This window comes from Papio anubis, chromosome 3, assembly GCF_008728515.1.
Source record: "Papio anubis isolate 15944 chromosome 3, Panubis1.0, whole genome shotgun sequence".
NCBI lineage: Eukaryota > Metazoa > Chordata > Mammalia > Primates > Cercopithecidae > Papio > Papio anubis.
Window position 1 is genome coordinate 178,598,393 of NC_044978.1, and position 17,419 is coordinate 178,615,811.

Below are 17,419 nucleotides of genomic sequence, written 5' to 3' on the forward strand. Positions count from 1 at the left end.
CTGGGCCCTGCCATAACCTTCTTCACTCTCTAGCCATTCCCAGATCATTCCTAGATCCCATGCCCCGGGGCAGAGGCCCTCTCAGATGCCTTTGAGCTCTCCAAGCACGTCACCCACACACCTCTGATGGTGCTCTCATAATCTTGGAACATCCCAGAAATCTGCCTGCCTGCCTCGCCTTCCCCTACCTGGCTGCAAGCTCATTCCATGCAGGGACCACAGCCTGCGCAAGCCGGCTTAGCTTCGTAAGCCCAGAAACACCTATGTGGGATCTGGCACGTGGTGGCCCTCCAGACATGTCCAGCGAAAAAATAACCCAATCGGTCTAGTACATGTCCTTCTTTGAAAGGGGATGAAGCTGAGCCAGAGAGGGGAGGAGACTTGCCTGGGGCCACAGAGAGAAAATTAGTGACAGAAGCAGACCAGCTAGGATCTGTGCCTCTCCAACTGTGAGAACAGGTGCCAAGTCAGGGTGTAGGGACAGAAGGCCAAGGTAGAGAAGGACAGGCCCATCCTGAGGCGTCAAAGACTGAGAACAGTTTTCTCTGCTTGTGTACTGACATCATGCTATGTGCCAGGGGCCAGACATTCCAGAGGAAGGTCATGTTTTCCTCCTGTTAAAGAGTGTATGGCTCAGAGAGGTTAATGAACTCATCTAAGACCACACAGCTGGCAAGAATAGAATCTAGAAATAAGAACCACTAGATGAACAGATCTCAATAGCAGCTCGGTCTTAAAGGTAACACCATCCAGATATTCTACATGTTTTTATCAAGCACCTGATCCAAACACAACACTAAACAAATCCTTGCGACCCCCATTCCACCCCCACGCTGCGGGTAGTAAGCTGCGCTTAAACAAGACCCAACCAAATACCACCTGTTTCCCCAAAACTATTGAAATAAAAAAAAGTTAACGAAGGCCCAGGAAAATTCTGTCTGGTCAGGTAGTGGCTTAATTTTCTTTTTAATAATAAAAATAGGCCAGGCGCAGTGGCTCACACCTGTAATCCCAGCACTTTGGGAGGCCGAGGCAGGCAGATCACATGAGGTCAGGAGTTCCAGACCAGCCTGGCCAACATGGAGAAACCCTGTCTCTACAAATACACAAAAATTAGCCAGGCATGATAGTGGGTGCCTGTAATCTCAGCTACTGGGGAGGCTGAGGTGGGAGAATTGCTTGAACCAAGGAGGTGGAGGTTGCAGTGAGCCGAGATCACGCCATTGCACTCCAGCGTGGGTGACAGAGCGAGACTCCATCTCAAAAATAAATAAATAAATGAATAATAAAAATAACAGAACCAAAAAAAAAGCACTCATGTTACCATCTCTCTGAGTAACCATGGCTAGTACTTTAGTTGCTGTCCTAGCCTAAGTTGCAGATCAGACCCAGACGTGCACATAGAATCATACAGTTATAATTATACGAAACATTCCATATCCTAACAGTTTTTTTTTTTCTTTTTTTGAGATGGAATCCCACTCTTTGACCAGGCTGGAGTGCAGTGGCATGATCTCGGCTCACTGCAACCTCCTCCTCCCGGGTTCCAGCAATTCTCCTGCCTCAGCCTCCCGAGTAGCTGGGACTACAGGCGCCCACCACCACACCTGGCTAATTTTTGTATTTTTAGTAAAGACGAGGTCTCACCATGTTGGCCAGGATGGTGTCAATCTCTTGACCTTGTGATCTGCCCTCCTCGGCCTCCCAAAGTGCTGGGATTACAGGCACGAGCCACCATGCCTGGCCCATATCCTAACAGTTTTAAACTTAGTAGAACATGGTAATTCCCATGCTGTTGCATGGCGTTTTTCAGTACCATTTTAATGACTATGTTGTATTTCACTGATTATATGGGCTCGTTAACAATATTGAGGGTTTCCCGCAGTTTTTCACTATTGTAGATGCACTGGCAGGAACATACAGAATTATCTCCCTAGGATGAGTTTCCAGGAGTGAAACTCTAGCGCTGAGGAATTTGAACGTTTGTATTTTTCCAGTGTGTTCTCATTGTGAAATAAGAAGACAACGCCACACAGGAAAGGGGGAGGGAGAAGTGGGTCCCATTCCTTTTAGTAGCATGAACGTGACAGTGGGCCTCTCCCCCCTGGCCCACCAGTCACAGCGTCCTGCTGGCCTGGACTTAGTTTCTGAGTACACACGCTTTTCCTGATCAAAAATCACACTGACCTCTTAGAGCTGCCGTCATCTCAGACTTGATGTCCAGGTGGTGGCTTGTCTGCAAGAAAAGACATCTTGGCAGTTATTCCGCGTGGCACTGGAGGGACAGCCTTGCACAGAGGACGGCAACTGGGCCAAGCAGGGCCATCACCCCTCCCCGAAAAAACTGCATTCTGTGTAGGACCAGCCCTGCTTGTGTGCGTGAAGACCTCCCTCCTCTTCTCTCCAGGATGCTCGAAGGAGAACAGGAATTGGTTTTGTTCTTAGGAAACACGGGCACAGAAAAATGATTCCATTTCCTTTTCTCAAATTAAATCTCCAAATGGAGATGGTAATAAAAGTGCTTTAGAAACCGCTATTAAAAAACATTTTAATGAGGACATCCGGCGCTCTGATGTCTCCCCTGGGGCCCCTGATTCAATCACCCAGGAATTCAGGTCGGGCTTGGGTCTGAGTGCACCACCGCACAGACCAGTGTCCTCCTGGTTCCGCACTGCACGGGGCGGGTGAGAAGTGAGATGGCAACGATCACTCAACCAATTGGCCCACGGCCCCCAGGTGGTTGAGCAAGAACAACTGCTGCATCTTCAAGGCAGGTGAGAGTTGTTTCCAGACCGGCAGCCTGGATCTCGCTTCCTCCTGGGTGTTTCCGAGGGGGCAGGGGTCTGTGTGCAGTGCTGCTGCGATAACTGTCTTCCCTGTCTCCACTTCCAACACCCTGGTCACACTCTTCCTCCAGGTATAGGAGGCCATCTCCATGTCTGGAAGGGCCCTGCCCTCTCTTTCGGTCTCTGGTGAACTTCTACATAGATGTCAAGGCCCAAGTCAAATGTTGCCTCCTCTGAGAAGTCTTCCCTGACTCTACCTGGCAGAGTTCAGCCACTTGCCTCTCACACAGCCCCTCCTGTGCTGCAGCTGCACCTGGGCTCTGTGAGGGTCCCCTCTAACCTGAATTGACTGGTGCAGGGCCTAATACTCAGGGACATGGGTAATGGCTCAGCCGTCTTCTGGTAGTGACCGGATCACACCAGCACTCCTGGGAGCCTTCGGTACCAGGCACAATGCCTGCTCCTGAACGGTGCTCTTAGAGCACTTTGCTGTCGCCCCTATCAACACTGCTGTGGCTTCAAGCACCATGGACTCTCCCACCCCCGTGCCTGTGCCCAAGCAGGTCTCGCAGCCTTGAGACCTTCACTCCATCCTTCCAGCTGTTAAATCCTGCTTTCTGTCCTTCAAGGCCTGGCCTGAGTGCTTCCTCCTCCTGGAGTCTGTCTCTCTCTCCTCTCTGCTTATTTCCAGCGCTTTGAATGAATGCCTTTTATTGCCCCTGGGTTTAGAGTCAGGTGTCTCCTCATTAGATAGAGGCTCCTTCAATGAGAGACTGAGGTTTTGTTTGCCTTCGTAGAGGATACACCGGCAGAGCAGCCTCAGGTGCACTCAACTGACTTCTGGGTGGCCCTGCATTCAGTATGTGATTGGGGTGCAAGGACCCTTGTCTGCTTCCAGCTCCTCAACAACCGCATGGGCCTGGAGTGGCTGGAGAGGGGCTGTGTGAGAGGCAGAGCTGGGCTTTCTCAGACTGAGTCCTGGCTCTGCCACTCACTGATTCCGTGATCCTGGTCAAGTCAGTTGAGTTCTCTGAGCCTCACCCTCTCCATCTGCGGAACGGAAATACAGGACCAATATGTTCTTTGTAGGAGTCCACCAGATTGAAATGAGAAGGAACGTCCACTAAATGCCAGTGACACAGGGTAAGGGACAGATGAAGACTTGTGCTACACTCTCCCGAGCCCTGCCTCTCTCCCCAGGCAGACTTTTAGGGGAATATTCTAAGTTCCATAAAGGCAGGAGTTAAAGAGAAAATAATTGCCTGGATCCTTGGAGGCCCAGGCTTGGGGATTTGCAGATTTAATGAATTGGGGGAGTTCAGGGTTTTGAGGGACAATTCTTCAATCATCTGAGTGTGACTGCCCCTTTTTTAGACCAGATTCCATTTCCAAAGGCCCGCAACTAGATCTCGTTGACAAATACCCAGAGGCAAGCAGGAGGTGGCAGGAGGAGGAAACAGCAGGGCGAGAGGAGGTAAAATTAGCATCTTCCTTACTAGGTCACCTACCTCTTTGCCCCGACCGGATGACTCTCCCCTGCTAGTGTGCCCAAGGCCCCTGGCTGCTCCCAGGGGAGCAAAACTGAGGGTTTGCTTAGAGGTGCCCCAAAAGCTGTTGGGTGCCTGTGTGTGACAGGTGCAGTGCCAGGCATCTGACATGGGGTCTTATTCAAACCTCACAGAGCCCCATGGGGGGACAGCAGCCTCCACCCGGCCGAAGATGACAGGTGGCTTAGGCAGGTGAAGGGCAAGTGCCAAGTTCATGAGATGGGTAATTATTGAGAATGAAGGTGTCATCATCTGCTGGTGAATCTCCGTGCCCAGAGAGAGGACAGGAAGCCATCCCCCAGGAGCACAGGAAGCTCGGGAGTCCTCTGTTCTCTGATGGGAACTTCTGTTTATAGACTGGACCTCAGGTCAGACCCTAGGGGTGGGCAGGAGAGCCAGTTGCCATCCTAGCCAGTGCTGTGACCCAGGTGAGCCCTGGCATCCCTCTTCTCCTCTCCTTTGGTACCCGGGCCTCTGCCTCCAAGGTCTCAGGGACAGGGTAACCGAGTACAGACAGCAAAGGTGTCTCATTTCACGCTTGTGAATATCAACAGACTAGGTCCAGGCAAAACACAGGAAAAATAAAAGGCCCCCTGGGGCTAGGGGTCGGTGGGGGCATAGGAGAGGAAGCAAAACAGGCCCAGCAAGGTGCCCTGAGCCCTGCTCACTCAAGGCGTCCAGGGGACAAGGTGGAATTAAGAACTCCAGAGAGGTTTTGGGAATCTGAGAACAGCTGGAGCCTGCCTTCCCTGAGGGCCCATCTCCAGCTAACATCAGGGAGGTGGCAAGACCTGTGTTCCCAGCAGAAGGAAAAGTGACTTTTGCCATGGCCAGCCTGACCTCGTGGGATTCCCTCCATCTCCAGAACAGGCACCTGAGCTGGAGAGAATCAGCACAGCAGGAGGAAGGAAGCCAGGGCGGATACAGGGGTGACCCATGGATGCTAGTGACCCGGATGGTACAACAGCAGATGCCAGCACAGACGGCGGCGCCAGCACCCATGGCCCCCAGCCCATCGCCACATGCCTGTGGAAAGGGCACTGGGGCTGAACCGACTGAGGTTCAATTTCCACCACCCACCCAAACCAGGACAAGCAAAGAAAATGGAAATACAAAGATTCAGTCACATGCAGGGAGGGGAGGTGGTCACCGACGGCTGCCTGCATGGGCACCAGGCCACGCCACCTCCTCCTGAAAGGGTAGAGCTTAGTGGCCCCAGCCCGAGGCCCAGCCCCCACCCCCTCAACAGCCCTGGGACGTGCTGAGGCTCAGGGTCCCCTGTGGACCCTTGCAGCAGGATGCTAGGAAGGTGGAGTAAGCAGATCCAGGGAGAGCGTGCGAGTCGGAGGGCAGCGTGGCTTGGCTGGATAAATGAAGGCAGCCTGTCCAATTGGGACCCTAGCCCAGCCCATGCCCCCGTCCCAAAGGTAGGGGCCAGAGAATGGGAGCGTCTCAGGACACTGTGGGCACCAGGAGCCCAGGACCCTCCAGGGGTGTTCCTGGAAGGTACATCAACCCTCCACTGCCTGGCTGGTGTTCCCAGGACCTGTCCCTTGCTGCTCTGGCACTTCCCACCTCCAGCCCATCAGAGTCTCCTCAGCCATCCTGGCAGTCCTCCTGGGCTCCTATCCAGAGCCCAAAGGCCTCCATCGGGAATTCCATCTGTGTCCTCTGAATCAAGAGTTACTGTCCGTCAAGCAAGCAGCACTGGATCCGCTTCTTGCCTGGCTACCAGTAGGAGGAGCTGCCAACGCCACTCCCACCCTGCTCTCCACTAAGAACTGAGATGCAGACACCCCGCCGGGGCACAGGTGCCTATGACCTCCCATCCAGCCCAGCCTCTCCCCACTCCTCCCCATGGCTTCCCATCAGCCCAGCCTCCCCCCACTCCTCCCCTGGGGATCACTCTGCAGCCTGGAGTTCTCTGAATTTCTGAAACACATCATACTTTTTTTTCACTTTCAAAAGGTCTGTCAGGGATACCCTGGTCCACGGAAGCATGTCCGGGCCCAGAAGCACATCCTTATAGGAGATGAATGAATCCGTCTCATGACATTATTATAATAACTCTTCCGGCTCTCATTCTGGGCACTCAAGTGACAGATGAGGAAATGAATGAAAAAATTTGATTTTCCAGATAATTCTACCATAGGGAGAGAATATGCTGACAAGTTTTCAGCCATCCATCAGATACTTCAACCTGCGTAATAGTTCTATTTCTCATAGGAAACTTAAAAATTAATGTTCCAGTGTATACATCATTCTCTGTGAGTTTGGTCATTGTAAGTCAGTCTATCCAACCCCAGTGAACATTTCAATTCTAGCTCCATGGCCTATGAGAGTGGGGAGCAGCCCTTGGAAGGTTGGCCACTGCTATGATGTCCCCTCAGCAGACAGACAGCTGGCCTTCCAGGGTGACACCAGCTGCATTTGCTATTTGATACTTTCACAACCTGGAACTCTGCTTTCGATTTTTTTTTTTTTTTTTTTTTTTTGGACAGAGTCTTGCTGTGTCACCAGGCTGGAGTGCAGTGGTGTGATCTCGGCTCACTGAAACCTCCACTTCCCGGGTTCAAGAGATTCTCCTGCCTCAGCCTCCTGAGTAGCTGGGACTACAGACATGCACCACCACACCTGGCTCATTTTTGTATTTTTAGTAGAGACGGGGTTTCACCATGTTGGCCAGGATGGTCTCGATCTCCTGACCTTGTGATCCGCCTGCCTCGGCCTCCCAAAGTGCTGGGATTACAGGCGTGAGCCACCGTACCCAGCCTGCTTTCAGTTTTATCTCACTTAACCCCCAGATATCAGGTCTGTAGTGGATCTCAAGGACTATGAAGGCACTTTGACAAAATTCTGCTCTCTTTTCTCACCCCTATTCTAGTTCTGAAGGAGTCTTGTACCCCTTGGGCAAAGAGAAGAACAAGAGACTGGGAGCTTGGGGCTCTGGATTCAAGTTCTGCCTATGGACCGAGTCAACAAATGGCCCTGAACATGCCTCTTGGCCTCCAGGCCTCCATCTCTGCTGTGCAATGATTTGGACCAGAAGGGACCTCTGAAGGCTGTGAGGGAAAGGAAGGGTCAGAGGAGGTTGGCCTTGCAGAGACCAGGCTGGGTAGAGCTGCAGAGGGAGACTCAGACCTGGTGCCGAGGGACTGAGAGCAAGTCCCATAGGCAGAGCCTGGAGGGACCGTGGAAAACAGCCCTGGCTGTGTTTACCGTGGGAGCTGTGTCTCGCCCGCGTACATAAGGAGAGGAGATGGTCTGGCAGGGGCGTTGCTGGCTTGTCCCCAGGAACGGGGCTGCATGTATGTGTGTGGGCAGGCATGGCTGGGCACCCATGGGTGCCGACTGTAGTCAGGAGAGCTGGCATTCATCTCTACTTGCACTCCTGTGTTACCCGGAGCACATCTCCTAACCTCTCTGGCCTCAATTTCCTCTTTTGTTGACCACTGGAAGAGGAGATTCTCATTCATTTGGTTCATTATTTCATTCATTCAACAAACATTCTTCCAGGTTTGTGGCAGATTCTCAGAGCCAGGCACTGGGAAGACAAAGATGGCTATGGAGCAGCTCTGGGCCCACCGGAGAGCGGCCCGCAAACTCCTGCAACAGCCGGGAGAGCTCCCTGCTCATGCCCCGTCATGCGCAGCCACGTGCAATGGAGCACAGGGGAGGCTGTGGCTAACTCTCTGGTCTGCAGGGCTCAGAGCAGGCTGCCTGGGCAAGGTCATACCTGTACCTTGAAGGATGGACAGGAGGTCCTGAGGTGACTGAAGCAACCTGCCAGAGGAAGTGGCCAGTGCACAGGTCCCGGCACAAAAGATCCATCTTGTGACACATGCAGTGAAGCTTGTATGATGCTAAATTACAATCACGGTTTGCATCTGTGCACTGCACCATTTCCTGAGCACTGTAAAGGGTAAGTATTGCCAGATGCACCTTCCCATGACCACCCAGGGCGTGGGCACGGGCACAGAGGAAAAGCCGTGTCCATGGATGGAGACAGGGAGGAAAGGAGGGGCTGTTCAGGCCAGGCAGGGGCATGCAAGGGACGTGTCCACACCCCATAGGAAGCAGAGACAGGGTCATCTCTGGGACTCTACCTCTGGGACTCCCGGAGCCAGGAAGGTGGCCGCGTACTCAGCCAGTGCCACGTCGTTGAGCATGTTCTGTGCCAGCTCAGAGAGCGGGAGGTTCTCCAGCCCATGTCTGTGCAGTTCCTGCAGCAGGTGGGTGATCAGGCGGTTCCTCTCCCGGCACTTCTGGACCAGGGAAGCTATCTTGGCCTGAAAGGGCGGGAGGCCATGGATGCAGAGCTACCACCAGGGCTGTGTGGCTGAGCTGGGGGACTGGGGGCCGGAGGGTCAGCTGAGGCCCCTACTCCTCACCATCCCCAACTCACCATCCCCAACTCTCCCTCCGCTCAGCGGAGCAGGCTTCTCCCTGCAACGCCTCCCTGTACCCAGAAGCCAGGCTGCTTTCGGAGCAGACGGCCACACACACCCAGGGGCTCCCCACTGCCCTCCCCATGGTCTAGGCTCAAGGCAGCAGGGATCGAGAGCGTGGATTTGGGCCCCACCACGGACCAGCTCTGTGAGCAAGCTCCCCTCTGCACCTCGACTTGCCCGTCTGTACAATGGGGGTTGTCACGGACACCAGGATAAAAGGAGATGGGGCAGGGAGGCACCTACCAAGTGTCGTGTTTCTATCCTTATCTCACATTTAGATAGCACTTTATAAGGGATTGTGGTCTTCATTTAAAGAAACGCTCCACAGCAAATGATGGCAATGACAGGGAGGAGGAGGGAAGCCTTGCATGCGGGAGCTTCACGGTCTGCTCTGCACCTTCCCAGCTACCACGTCTGCAGAGGCCCGGCAGGAATGATGATGATTTTCATTTTACAGGCGCCAACTCGAGGCTCAGACAGACACGGAAATGTGGGGTGGCAAATAACTTTAGGAACTGTGTGGCTCATGTTTCTGATTTGACGGCTGAGGAAACTGAGGCCCCAGAGGGAGGATGACTCTGCAGGTCAGTGGGAGTCCAGGGCGTAACCGGGTTCTGCTGATGCCCAGCCCAGGGCACCTCCCTCTCCACTCTGCCCGGAGACCAGAAAGAAAGAGCAGAGCCCCCAGCTTCTCCCAGATCCAGGCCCATGTTCAAGATGAAATGTGTTACCTTAACCAAATTCTGTGTCCTGCTAGCAAAGAACATATGAAACCCAGTGGGCGAGTAATGACATTTCCTGGAGTTGATCTTAAACATAAATGTCCAGATATGTGGAGAAAACCTTTCTGAGAAAAACTGTACATCGGCTGGGTACAGTGGCTCACGCCTGTAATCCCAGCACTCTGGGAGGCCGAGAGGGGGTGGATCACGAGGTCAGGAGTTCAAGACCACCCTGGCCAACATGGCAAAACCCCATCTCTACTGAAAATACAAAAATTAACCGGGTATGGTGGTGTACGCCTGTAATCCCAGCTACCTGGGAGGCTGAGACAGGAGAATCACTTGAACCCGGGAGGCAGAGGTTGCAGTGAGCCGAGATTGAACTATTGTACTACAGCCTGGGTAACAGAGCGACACTCCATCTCAAAAAAAAAAAAAAGTGCATCACAGTGTTTATATACAATTAATGATACAAAAGAGAGAGCGAGATAGAAAAGAAGGTGCTTGAGCACACAGTGCAGTGGTGACGATTTTATGAACCAAGGCGTCTCGCACTTCACCTCCTAGGTCACCCCATCGAGTGGGAACAGCAGGAGGCAAACGTACAGACATTGTAGGCTCTCAAACACATGGGAAACACACTGAAGGAAAAGACACGGAAATGCCATGTGCAAGCAAGGGCTGCTGCTTTCTGTCTCCTTCATTCTTTCCAGTTTTTTTGTTTCATTTTGTTTTGAGTCAGGATCTCACTCTGTTGCCCAAGCTGGAGAACGTGACGTGATCTCGGCTCACTGCAGCCTTGACCTCCTGGGTTCAAGCAATCCTCCCACCTCCGCCCTCCCAAGTGTCTGGGACTACAGACGCACGCCACCACGCCCGGCTAATTTTTGTGTTTTCTGTAGAGATGGGGTTTCACCATGTTGCCCAGGCCAGTCTCAAACTTCTGAGCTCAAGCAATCCACCCGCCTCAGCCTCCCAAAGTGCTGGGATTACAGGTGTGAGCCATCGCGCCTGGCCCTATCCCAACTTTTATACAATAGAGGTGGATTACATGTCTAATAGGAAAAATACTAAGCTCCCTGTTTTGAAAGACGCATTTCATATTGATTTTATGGACATATTACCTTCAGGGGAGTCACCGCCAACTTTGCTTCATGTTGCTTTTTCTGAAGTTCTTCAAGCTGAAATGAAAGCAACATTTTTGACAACACTGCACTGTCATTTACCACTGTCCAGAGTTTCCCCAGGCAAGCCGGGCTCAGAGCAGCTGGCAGTTGCCTGCCCTCTTTACCCTCATGGGGACTCAGTGCTGGGAACAGGGGCCTTTCCCACCACCTGCCTGGCAGGATCACGGGAGGACAGATGTTCTGAATACTCAAGAATCAGCTCTGCCCAGCTACAGTGGCCGGGGCCAACTCCAAGCTCTCTTCTGAGTCTCCAAGCAGCCTGGCAGTTTTCTGGTCTTGTGGTAAATATACAAGTTCCTGAGCCAGACACCGGGGGTCCTTAATCCTGGCTCAGTCAGTCGCTGGAACTGAGATCTTGTGCAAGACACTCTTTCTGCCTCAGTCTTCTCATCTGTGAAGGGGGCTTGTATGAGTGCCCCCCCCCTGCTGGTGAGAACTGTAGTGAGGATTCAGTGAACCCATCCATGTAAAGTGCTTAGAACAAGCCCTGGCATCTGTCAGTGATCAATAAACTCATGTTACTATTAGGGGCAGATGAAAGCTGGACACAGATTTTTTGAGACTGCTCCCCGTGGAGGGGGTTCCTATCCTCTTCCCTCAGATCTGGGCTGGCCTGAGAAGCCTTGACTCACAGAATGCAGTGGAAGTGGCCCTGGGGCCTTTGTGGCTCCAGCCTTGAAGAGGAATGGCAGCTTCTACTTTGGGTCTCTTCTGTTTCTGAGCCAGGATTTAAGAATCCCAAGTGCCCACTGGGGAGACTGTGAGACATGACAGAAAAAGGGAAGGCACCGGTGGGGGCTGCCTTCCGCCACCCTGCAGAGGGGCCAGGACGTGAGTGAGGCCGCCAGGGATCCCCCAGCCAAGCCTGGCATCCAGCTGGATACCACTGAGTCATGCCCACTGATCCCTTGGAGGGCGGAACAGCCTGGCCGAGTCCTGTCTGAATTCCTGAGCCATAAGATACAACAAAGCAGGTGTTGTGTGAGTTCTTCTAACTCTCTCAGTCCCTTTGTAGTCAGTTAAAAAAATCAAATAAAAAGCCACAAGCCTCTTCCTCATCCCCAACCTCTTCTGACCAACATACCCATATGGGTCAGAATGTGTGTATATGAAATTATACTACGCAAAAGATCTTGCATCTTGCTTCATAATGAAATAATATGCAAGATTTTAAAAGAATGAGCTCAGTTTGTATGTGATACAAAAATTTTGGTGCTATTTTCATATTAACACATAGAAACTGACCTCATTCTTTTAAAATCTTGCATATTATTTAATCACGAAGCCAAAACAAATTGATTTGACTTCAATTTGTTTATGGAAATTTATATTAGTTCTGTTTCTTTGTTTTACAAACAAGATTTCAGTGAACATTTCCATATATCTGTTTTTGGCACACCATTCCTAATATATTCAAAGAGTAAAATTCCAGCTTTAAGCAGACTGTCTTATATTCAAAAGGCACTCAATCATATTTGCAGGCTTGGATTAAACCTTCTGTCTGCTTCAGTTTAGGAAATAACATAAATATGCCACAGTGAGAGAAGTATTGGGCATTTGCAATCAAAAAGTGAACGAGAAGAAATTAAAAAGATAACCTACAGAATTGGAGGAAATATTTGCAAATCATATATCTAATAAAGGACTTCTATCTAGAACATAAAAGGAACTCTCACAACTTAACAAAAAGAGAGTCAATTAACCCTATTAGAAAAATGGGAAGAATCTGAATAAACTCTTCTTCAAATAAGACATACAAATGACCCGTAAGCACGTGAAAAGATGTTCCACATTATTAGCCATCAGAAAATACAACTCAAAACCAATGAAAGACAATTTCCCACTAACTAGGATGTCTATGATTTAAAAAGACAGCTAGTAGCAAATGCTAGTGAGGGTGAAAAGTTGGAACCTTCCTACACTGCTGGTGAGAACATGAAATAAAGTTATCAGAGACACTCTTCCTCTTTAAAGCAACTGCGATTGAGATGTTCAGGAATTATATTACAAAAATTTCATCATAAAACTGAGAACTGCGAAAAAGAATCCTAGGGAAATTCTCAACCTGTAAAATAGACGAACTGCAATTAATAACTAAAGTGAGTTTAAGAGCAAATTAGATTCATCCAAAGAGTACTATTTAGCTGGAAGAGAGATTTGAAGGAAATACTGAAACTGAGCAGAAAGAAAAAAGAATGAAAATAATTTAAAATATACTTAAAGTCTAATTCATGTGTAACTGAAGTTTCCACACACACCCCCTCCCCACAGGCCAGTGACAGATAAGAGAAAAAAGCAATACTAGCTCTTGTGTTGGTTGAAGACACAGTGAACGAGACACACTCATGTATTGCTGGTGGCATGGAAGTGGATACTACTACTTTGGAAAGCAATTTGTGATACGTAGCTAAGACTCAACAATATTCCCACCTTTGGAGCCAGTAGTCCCAGTTCTCTGAACTGTTATATATAAACAGTTATCTGTAAGTTCATAGAAATAGCTCTAGATACAACAATTGGGGAATAGTTAAGGAAACCACATCCACCCAATAGATTACTACACAGTCAATCATAGACCAAAAAATCATAGATTACTACACAAACAGTCACACGTATGAGGACTATGCAGCCACATGGACAAATGAACATAAAACTCTACATATAACATGCTTTGATCTTACAAAAAACACATGGGAGAAGAGCCAGAAATTATACTGTAATGCTGAGGCTGTATTTTTCATCTATCAACTTGTCCAAAAATTGTAAAGTTGCTAACATTCAGGATAACAAGTTATAGGCAAATGAGTAGACCTGTTTCCAAAATGATAGTAAAATGATGCTATCATTTTGGAGGATTATTTGCCATTACCTATCACAGTTAATGATTTATACATCCTTTGTTTTGCTGGAAATTTTCCATTTAGATATACAGCAGATGTATATGCTGAGAGATAAAAGTGTTCATTGAAGCTGCGTTTGTAATGCAAAGAAACGGAAACAACTTGAATTTCCACCAACAAAAAAACTTGATTAAACAAGTTATGATTTGGCCACATGATGACATAATACACACGATTTTAAATGAATGAGGTCACTTTGTATGTGCTGATATGAAAATACCATAAGGTTCTTAAATGAGAAAATGCAGATGCAGAATAGTTTTGTACAGTATAATTTCAAACATGTACACATCTACACACATTCAGAAAGTGGGTAGACAGGGCTGAAAAAATATTGGAAGTCAGAAAAGGTTGAAGTTGAGAAGAAGGAAAGCTTTTATATTTTTTATTTAAAAAAAAATTTAGATGATTAAGATTTGCAGAGAGTTGTAAGAAATAATACAGAGAACTCTCTCGTACATGTTTTTTGAGACAGGGTCTTGCTCTGTCACCCTGGCTGGAGTGCACCCTTGTACATTTTGCCCAGTTTCCCCCAGTGGGAATATTTTGCAAAACTATAGTGTCATATCACAACCAGGAATTGAAATGGCCGCAATTCACTGAGCTTTTTCAGCTCTCTCCAGTTTTACGTGTGTGCATCTGCGTGTTGAATTCTGTGCAATTCTGGTGCCTGTATACTTTTGCATCTGCACCGCCGTGTCATGGACACATCCACTTCCCTCCGACAGAGGAAGGGCTTTGACTTTTATTTATATGACACTGTAAACCTGCTTGACTTTTTAAAGAAACCACATATGTGCATTTTTAAATTTAACAGAGAAGGGATCATAGAGTCTGTGTTTTCCTTCCTAGTACTGTCCTATACTTTAAAAATCCAGTACCCTAGAACTTAAAGTATAATAAAAATAAATAAATAAATAAATAAATAAAAATCCAGTACCTGCTCCCAACCGGCTGGAAGGGTGAGGGAGCGCTCAGCTCGTCCTTATCCACTCCCCAAACGCCCTGGGGTGTGGGAGCCCTGACTGACAAGAGGGGAAAGAAAGTGCTTCCCACACCTTGGTCTGGAGCTCCTCCTGGAGGCGGGCGGCCTCGTCCCGAGATGCCTGGTGGGCAGCGCCCTGGTCCCGGAGCTGGCACTGCAGGGTCAGCACCCGGTGATGGAGCTGCTGGGCGCGCAGCCTGGGATCCTCCTCAGTAACCTCCGCCTCTGAGTCCTGGGGCTGCGGAACGCACGGATTTGAAAGAAATTGTTAGGTTATCTTCCAAACAATTTGCCTTAGCCAACAAACTGTACCTGTTTCCCCACTCCTTAGTTTGTTTTTTTTTTTTTTTTCCACTTACATTTCCCTTACAGTAAAACAGTTTTAGAAAATAGGGTAGCAGAAATCACTCCCAATCCGATTATCCTGCAGAAGCTTTATTATCCATAGATTTTCTGCAGACTTCCTGCTAAGCCCCTCGACATGTGCATGTATAAGAGTGGGTGGTTCTGCTTGGTTTCCGAGGGGCACGTTGGGGAGGGCCTGGAGAGTCCCAGAATAACAGCATAACAGCGTGGAATATTAGCTTCAAGAATATGTGCAGTGGGGTGGCATTCCAGAATCTGCTGTAATAGATGCCAGTCACTGTTATACTGAAACAGGGTGATGAGTGAAATTGAATGTTCCAATCAAATTATGAGATGCTTATTACGCTAAAGCATAATATATTTATATAAAACAGAAGACACTATATCTCCCACAGGCACTTTTCTTAAATCAATACACAATTGCCTCTTACTCTTCTTCTTGGATCTAACGTGAGAGTAGCGGGTTTCATTCAGATGCCAAAGGGAAATTCTGGGAGGGAGGACACTGAGAGGGAAGAGGCTGGCTTTGCATTGTGGGAAGTGTGACAAAATGGGAGAGGTGCTACTGCCCCCAAATGGTTTTGAAGTCTAAATTCTTATTTTTTTAAATAACTCACATACATACACAGAAGCATACATAAACATACATATTAACACATATTTTTCTATATAAAATTTAAAATATGATATATTTCTTTTGTTTTCTGCTTTTCTCCCTTAACACCATGTCCTGGGCGTTTTTCCATATTACCAAATAATGTTGAAAATGCTGTTATTAGTATATGCAGCCTCCTGTGGCCGTGCTGAACACTCGGATTATTCTAACATTTTGCTGTTATAATTGGAACTGTGACAAAGACCCTTGTACATAAATATTTGGACATACCTCTGACGCTTTCCCTGAGATCATCAGAGGGTATTTCCGGGTCAACAAAGTGAGCATCTTTTTTTATTTCTATTTTTATTTATTTATTTATTTATTTTGAGATGGAGTTTCTCTTTTGTTGTCCAGGCTGGAGTGCAATGGCGTGATCTCGGCTCACCACAACCTCCACCTCCCAGGTTCAAGCAATTCTCCTGCCTCAGCCTCCTGAGTAGCTGGGATTACAGGTATGTGCCACCACACCCGGCTAATTCTGTACTTTTAGTAGAGACAGGGTTTCTCCATGTTGGTTAGGCTGGTCTCGAACTCCTGACCTCAGGTGATCCACCCACCTTGGCCTCTCAAAGTGCTGGGATTAAAGGCATGAGCCACCACGCCCAGCCCGACATGAGCATCTTTAAGCTCTTGGTTCATGCTGCTAAGGCGGCCTTAGAAGGGAACAGCACTGCTGAAAGTTCCATTTGTGAAGATTTAGGAGCCCAGAAACTCAGATGCTTCTCAAACGCCCTTCCCCCTTGTGAAGGCAGTTCCCTTTTCCTTCAAGGCAGCTTCCCTGGGAGTTGTAAGACCCCCAAAACTCATCCCGACCTAGCAGGGGTAGGTAGGGGGGAACCCAAGCTACCCTGCTTGGGAGAGAGAGATGAGGGAGAAGCGGAGGAGAAGGAATAATCCAGGCAACTCCATGGCTGCTGGGGCATCTCTCTTGTAATAAAATATACAATAGCAGGCCGGGTGCGGTGGCTCAAGCCTGTAATCCCAGCACTTTGGGAGGCCGAGATGGGCAGATCACGAGGTCAGGAGATCGAGACCATCCTGGCTAACCCGATGAAACCCCGTCTCTACTAAAAAATACAAAAAACTAGCCGGGCGAGGTGGCAGGCGCCTGTAGTCCCAGCTACTCAGGAGGCTGAGACAGGAGAATGGCGTGAACCCGGGAGGCGGAGCTTGCAGTGGGCTGAGATCCGGCCCCTGCACCCCACCCGGGGGGACAGAAAAACACTCCGCCTGAAAAAAAAAACAAAAAAAAAACAATAGCAGAAGAAATTTTTAATTAATAGAAATATACACCACGTGGGCCTAAGATGCACAGGCTGGGCCCTGTCAAGAACAGATGGGTGCTCCGAATGGTCCTGTAAAATTCAGCTCCAAGACTTCAAAACAACTTGGCCTTTCTGGGAAGTACGTTGCCTCCTCTGCCTCCCTCCTCTGGCAGTGACTTGGACTGGGGCTTTGTCCCATGGGTCCTCAGACAGCACCCAAGTATCCTCTAAAGAGAATGGCTGTGCAGGTGGGACCAGCCTGTTGTCCCATGGGACCACCCCACACAGTAGCCCTGTGAGCTGCCCAGTGAGTCTCCTGCTGTCTAGCAGACATCATGAGCACATGTGCTGGCTGTACACTGGCCTGAGATGGGCGGTGCTGACACTGCCCTCCAGGAGCTCAGGCTGGTGGGGAGAATGACAGGCAGGTAATTTAACATTCAATACAACCTGATAAAGGGAAGCCAGGAGGCTGTGACGACCTGAAGGGGGCACTGAACAGAGACATCATCCAGTTGGGGGGTGGCAACTGTATAGCAACCACATTCTGGG

General features: G+C 49.2%; 1 protein-coding gene across 6 annotated transcripts in view; it reads right to left on the minus strand.

Annotated features, from left to right (window-relative positions):
• LOC101022794 (janus kinase and microtubule-interacting protein 1) overlaps positions 1 to 17,419 on the minus strand; it is a 303,218-nt gene that overhangs the window by 66,908 nt on the left and 218,891 nt on the right. For 5 of the 6 annotated variants that reach the window (XM_021938221.2, XM_021938223.2, XM_031664733.1 and 2 more), the window contains 4 exons: positions 14,652 to 14,816; positions 10,631 to 10,687; positions 8,440 to 8,622; positions 2,188 to 2,236 (listed from right to left, as the gene is read on the minus strand). In XM_021938221.2, coding sequence (XP_021793913.2) covers positions 2,188 to 2,236; positions 8,440 to 8,622; positions 10,631 to 10,687; positions 14,652 to 14,816 — 454 coding nt within the window. Of the gene's footprint in view, positions 1 to 1,659; positions 2,237 to 8,439; positions 8,623 to 10,630; positions 10,688 to 14,651; positions 14,817 to 17,419 lie in introns of those variants that run through there. The other variant, XM_031664735.1, reaches the window with a different exon arrangement.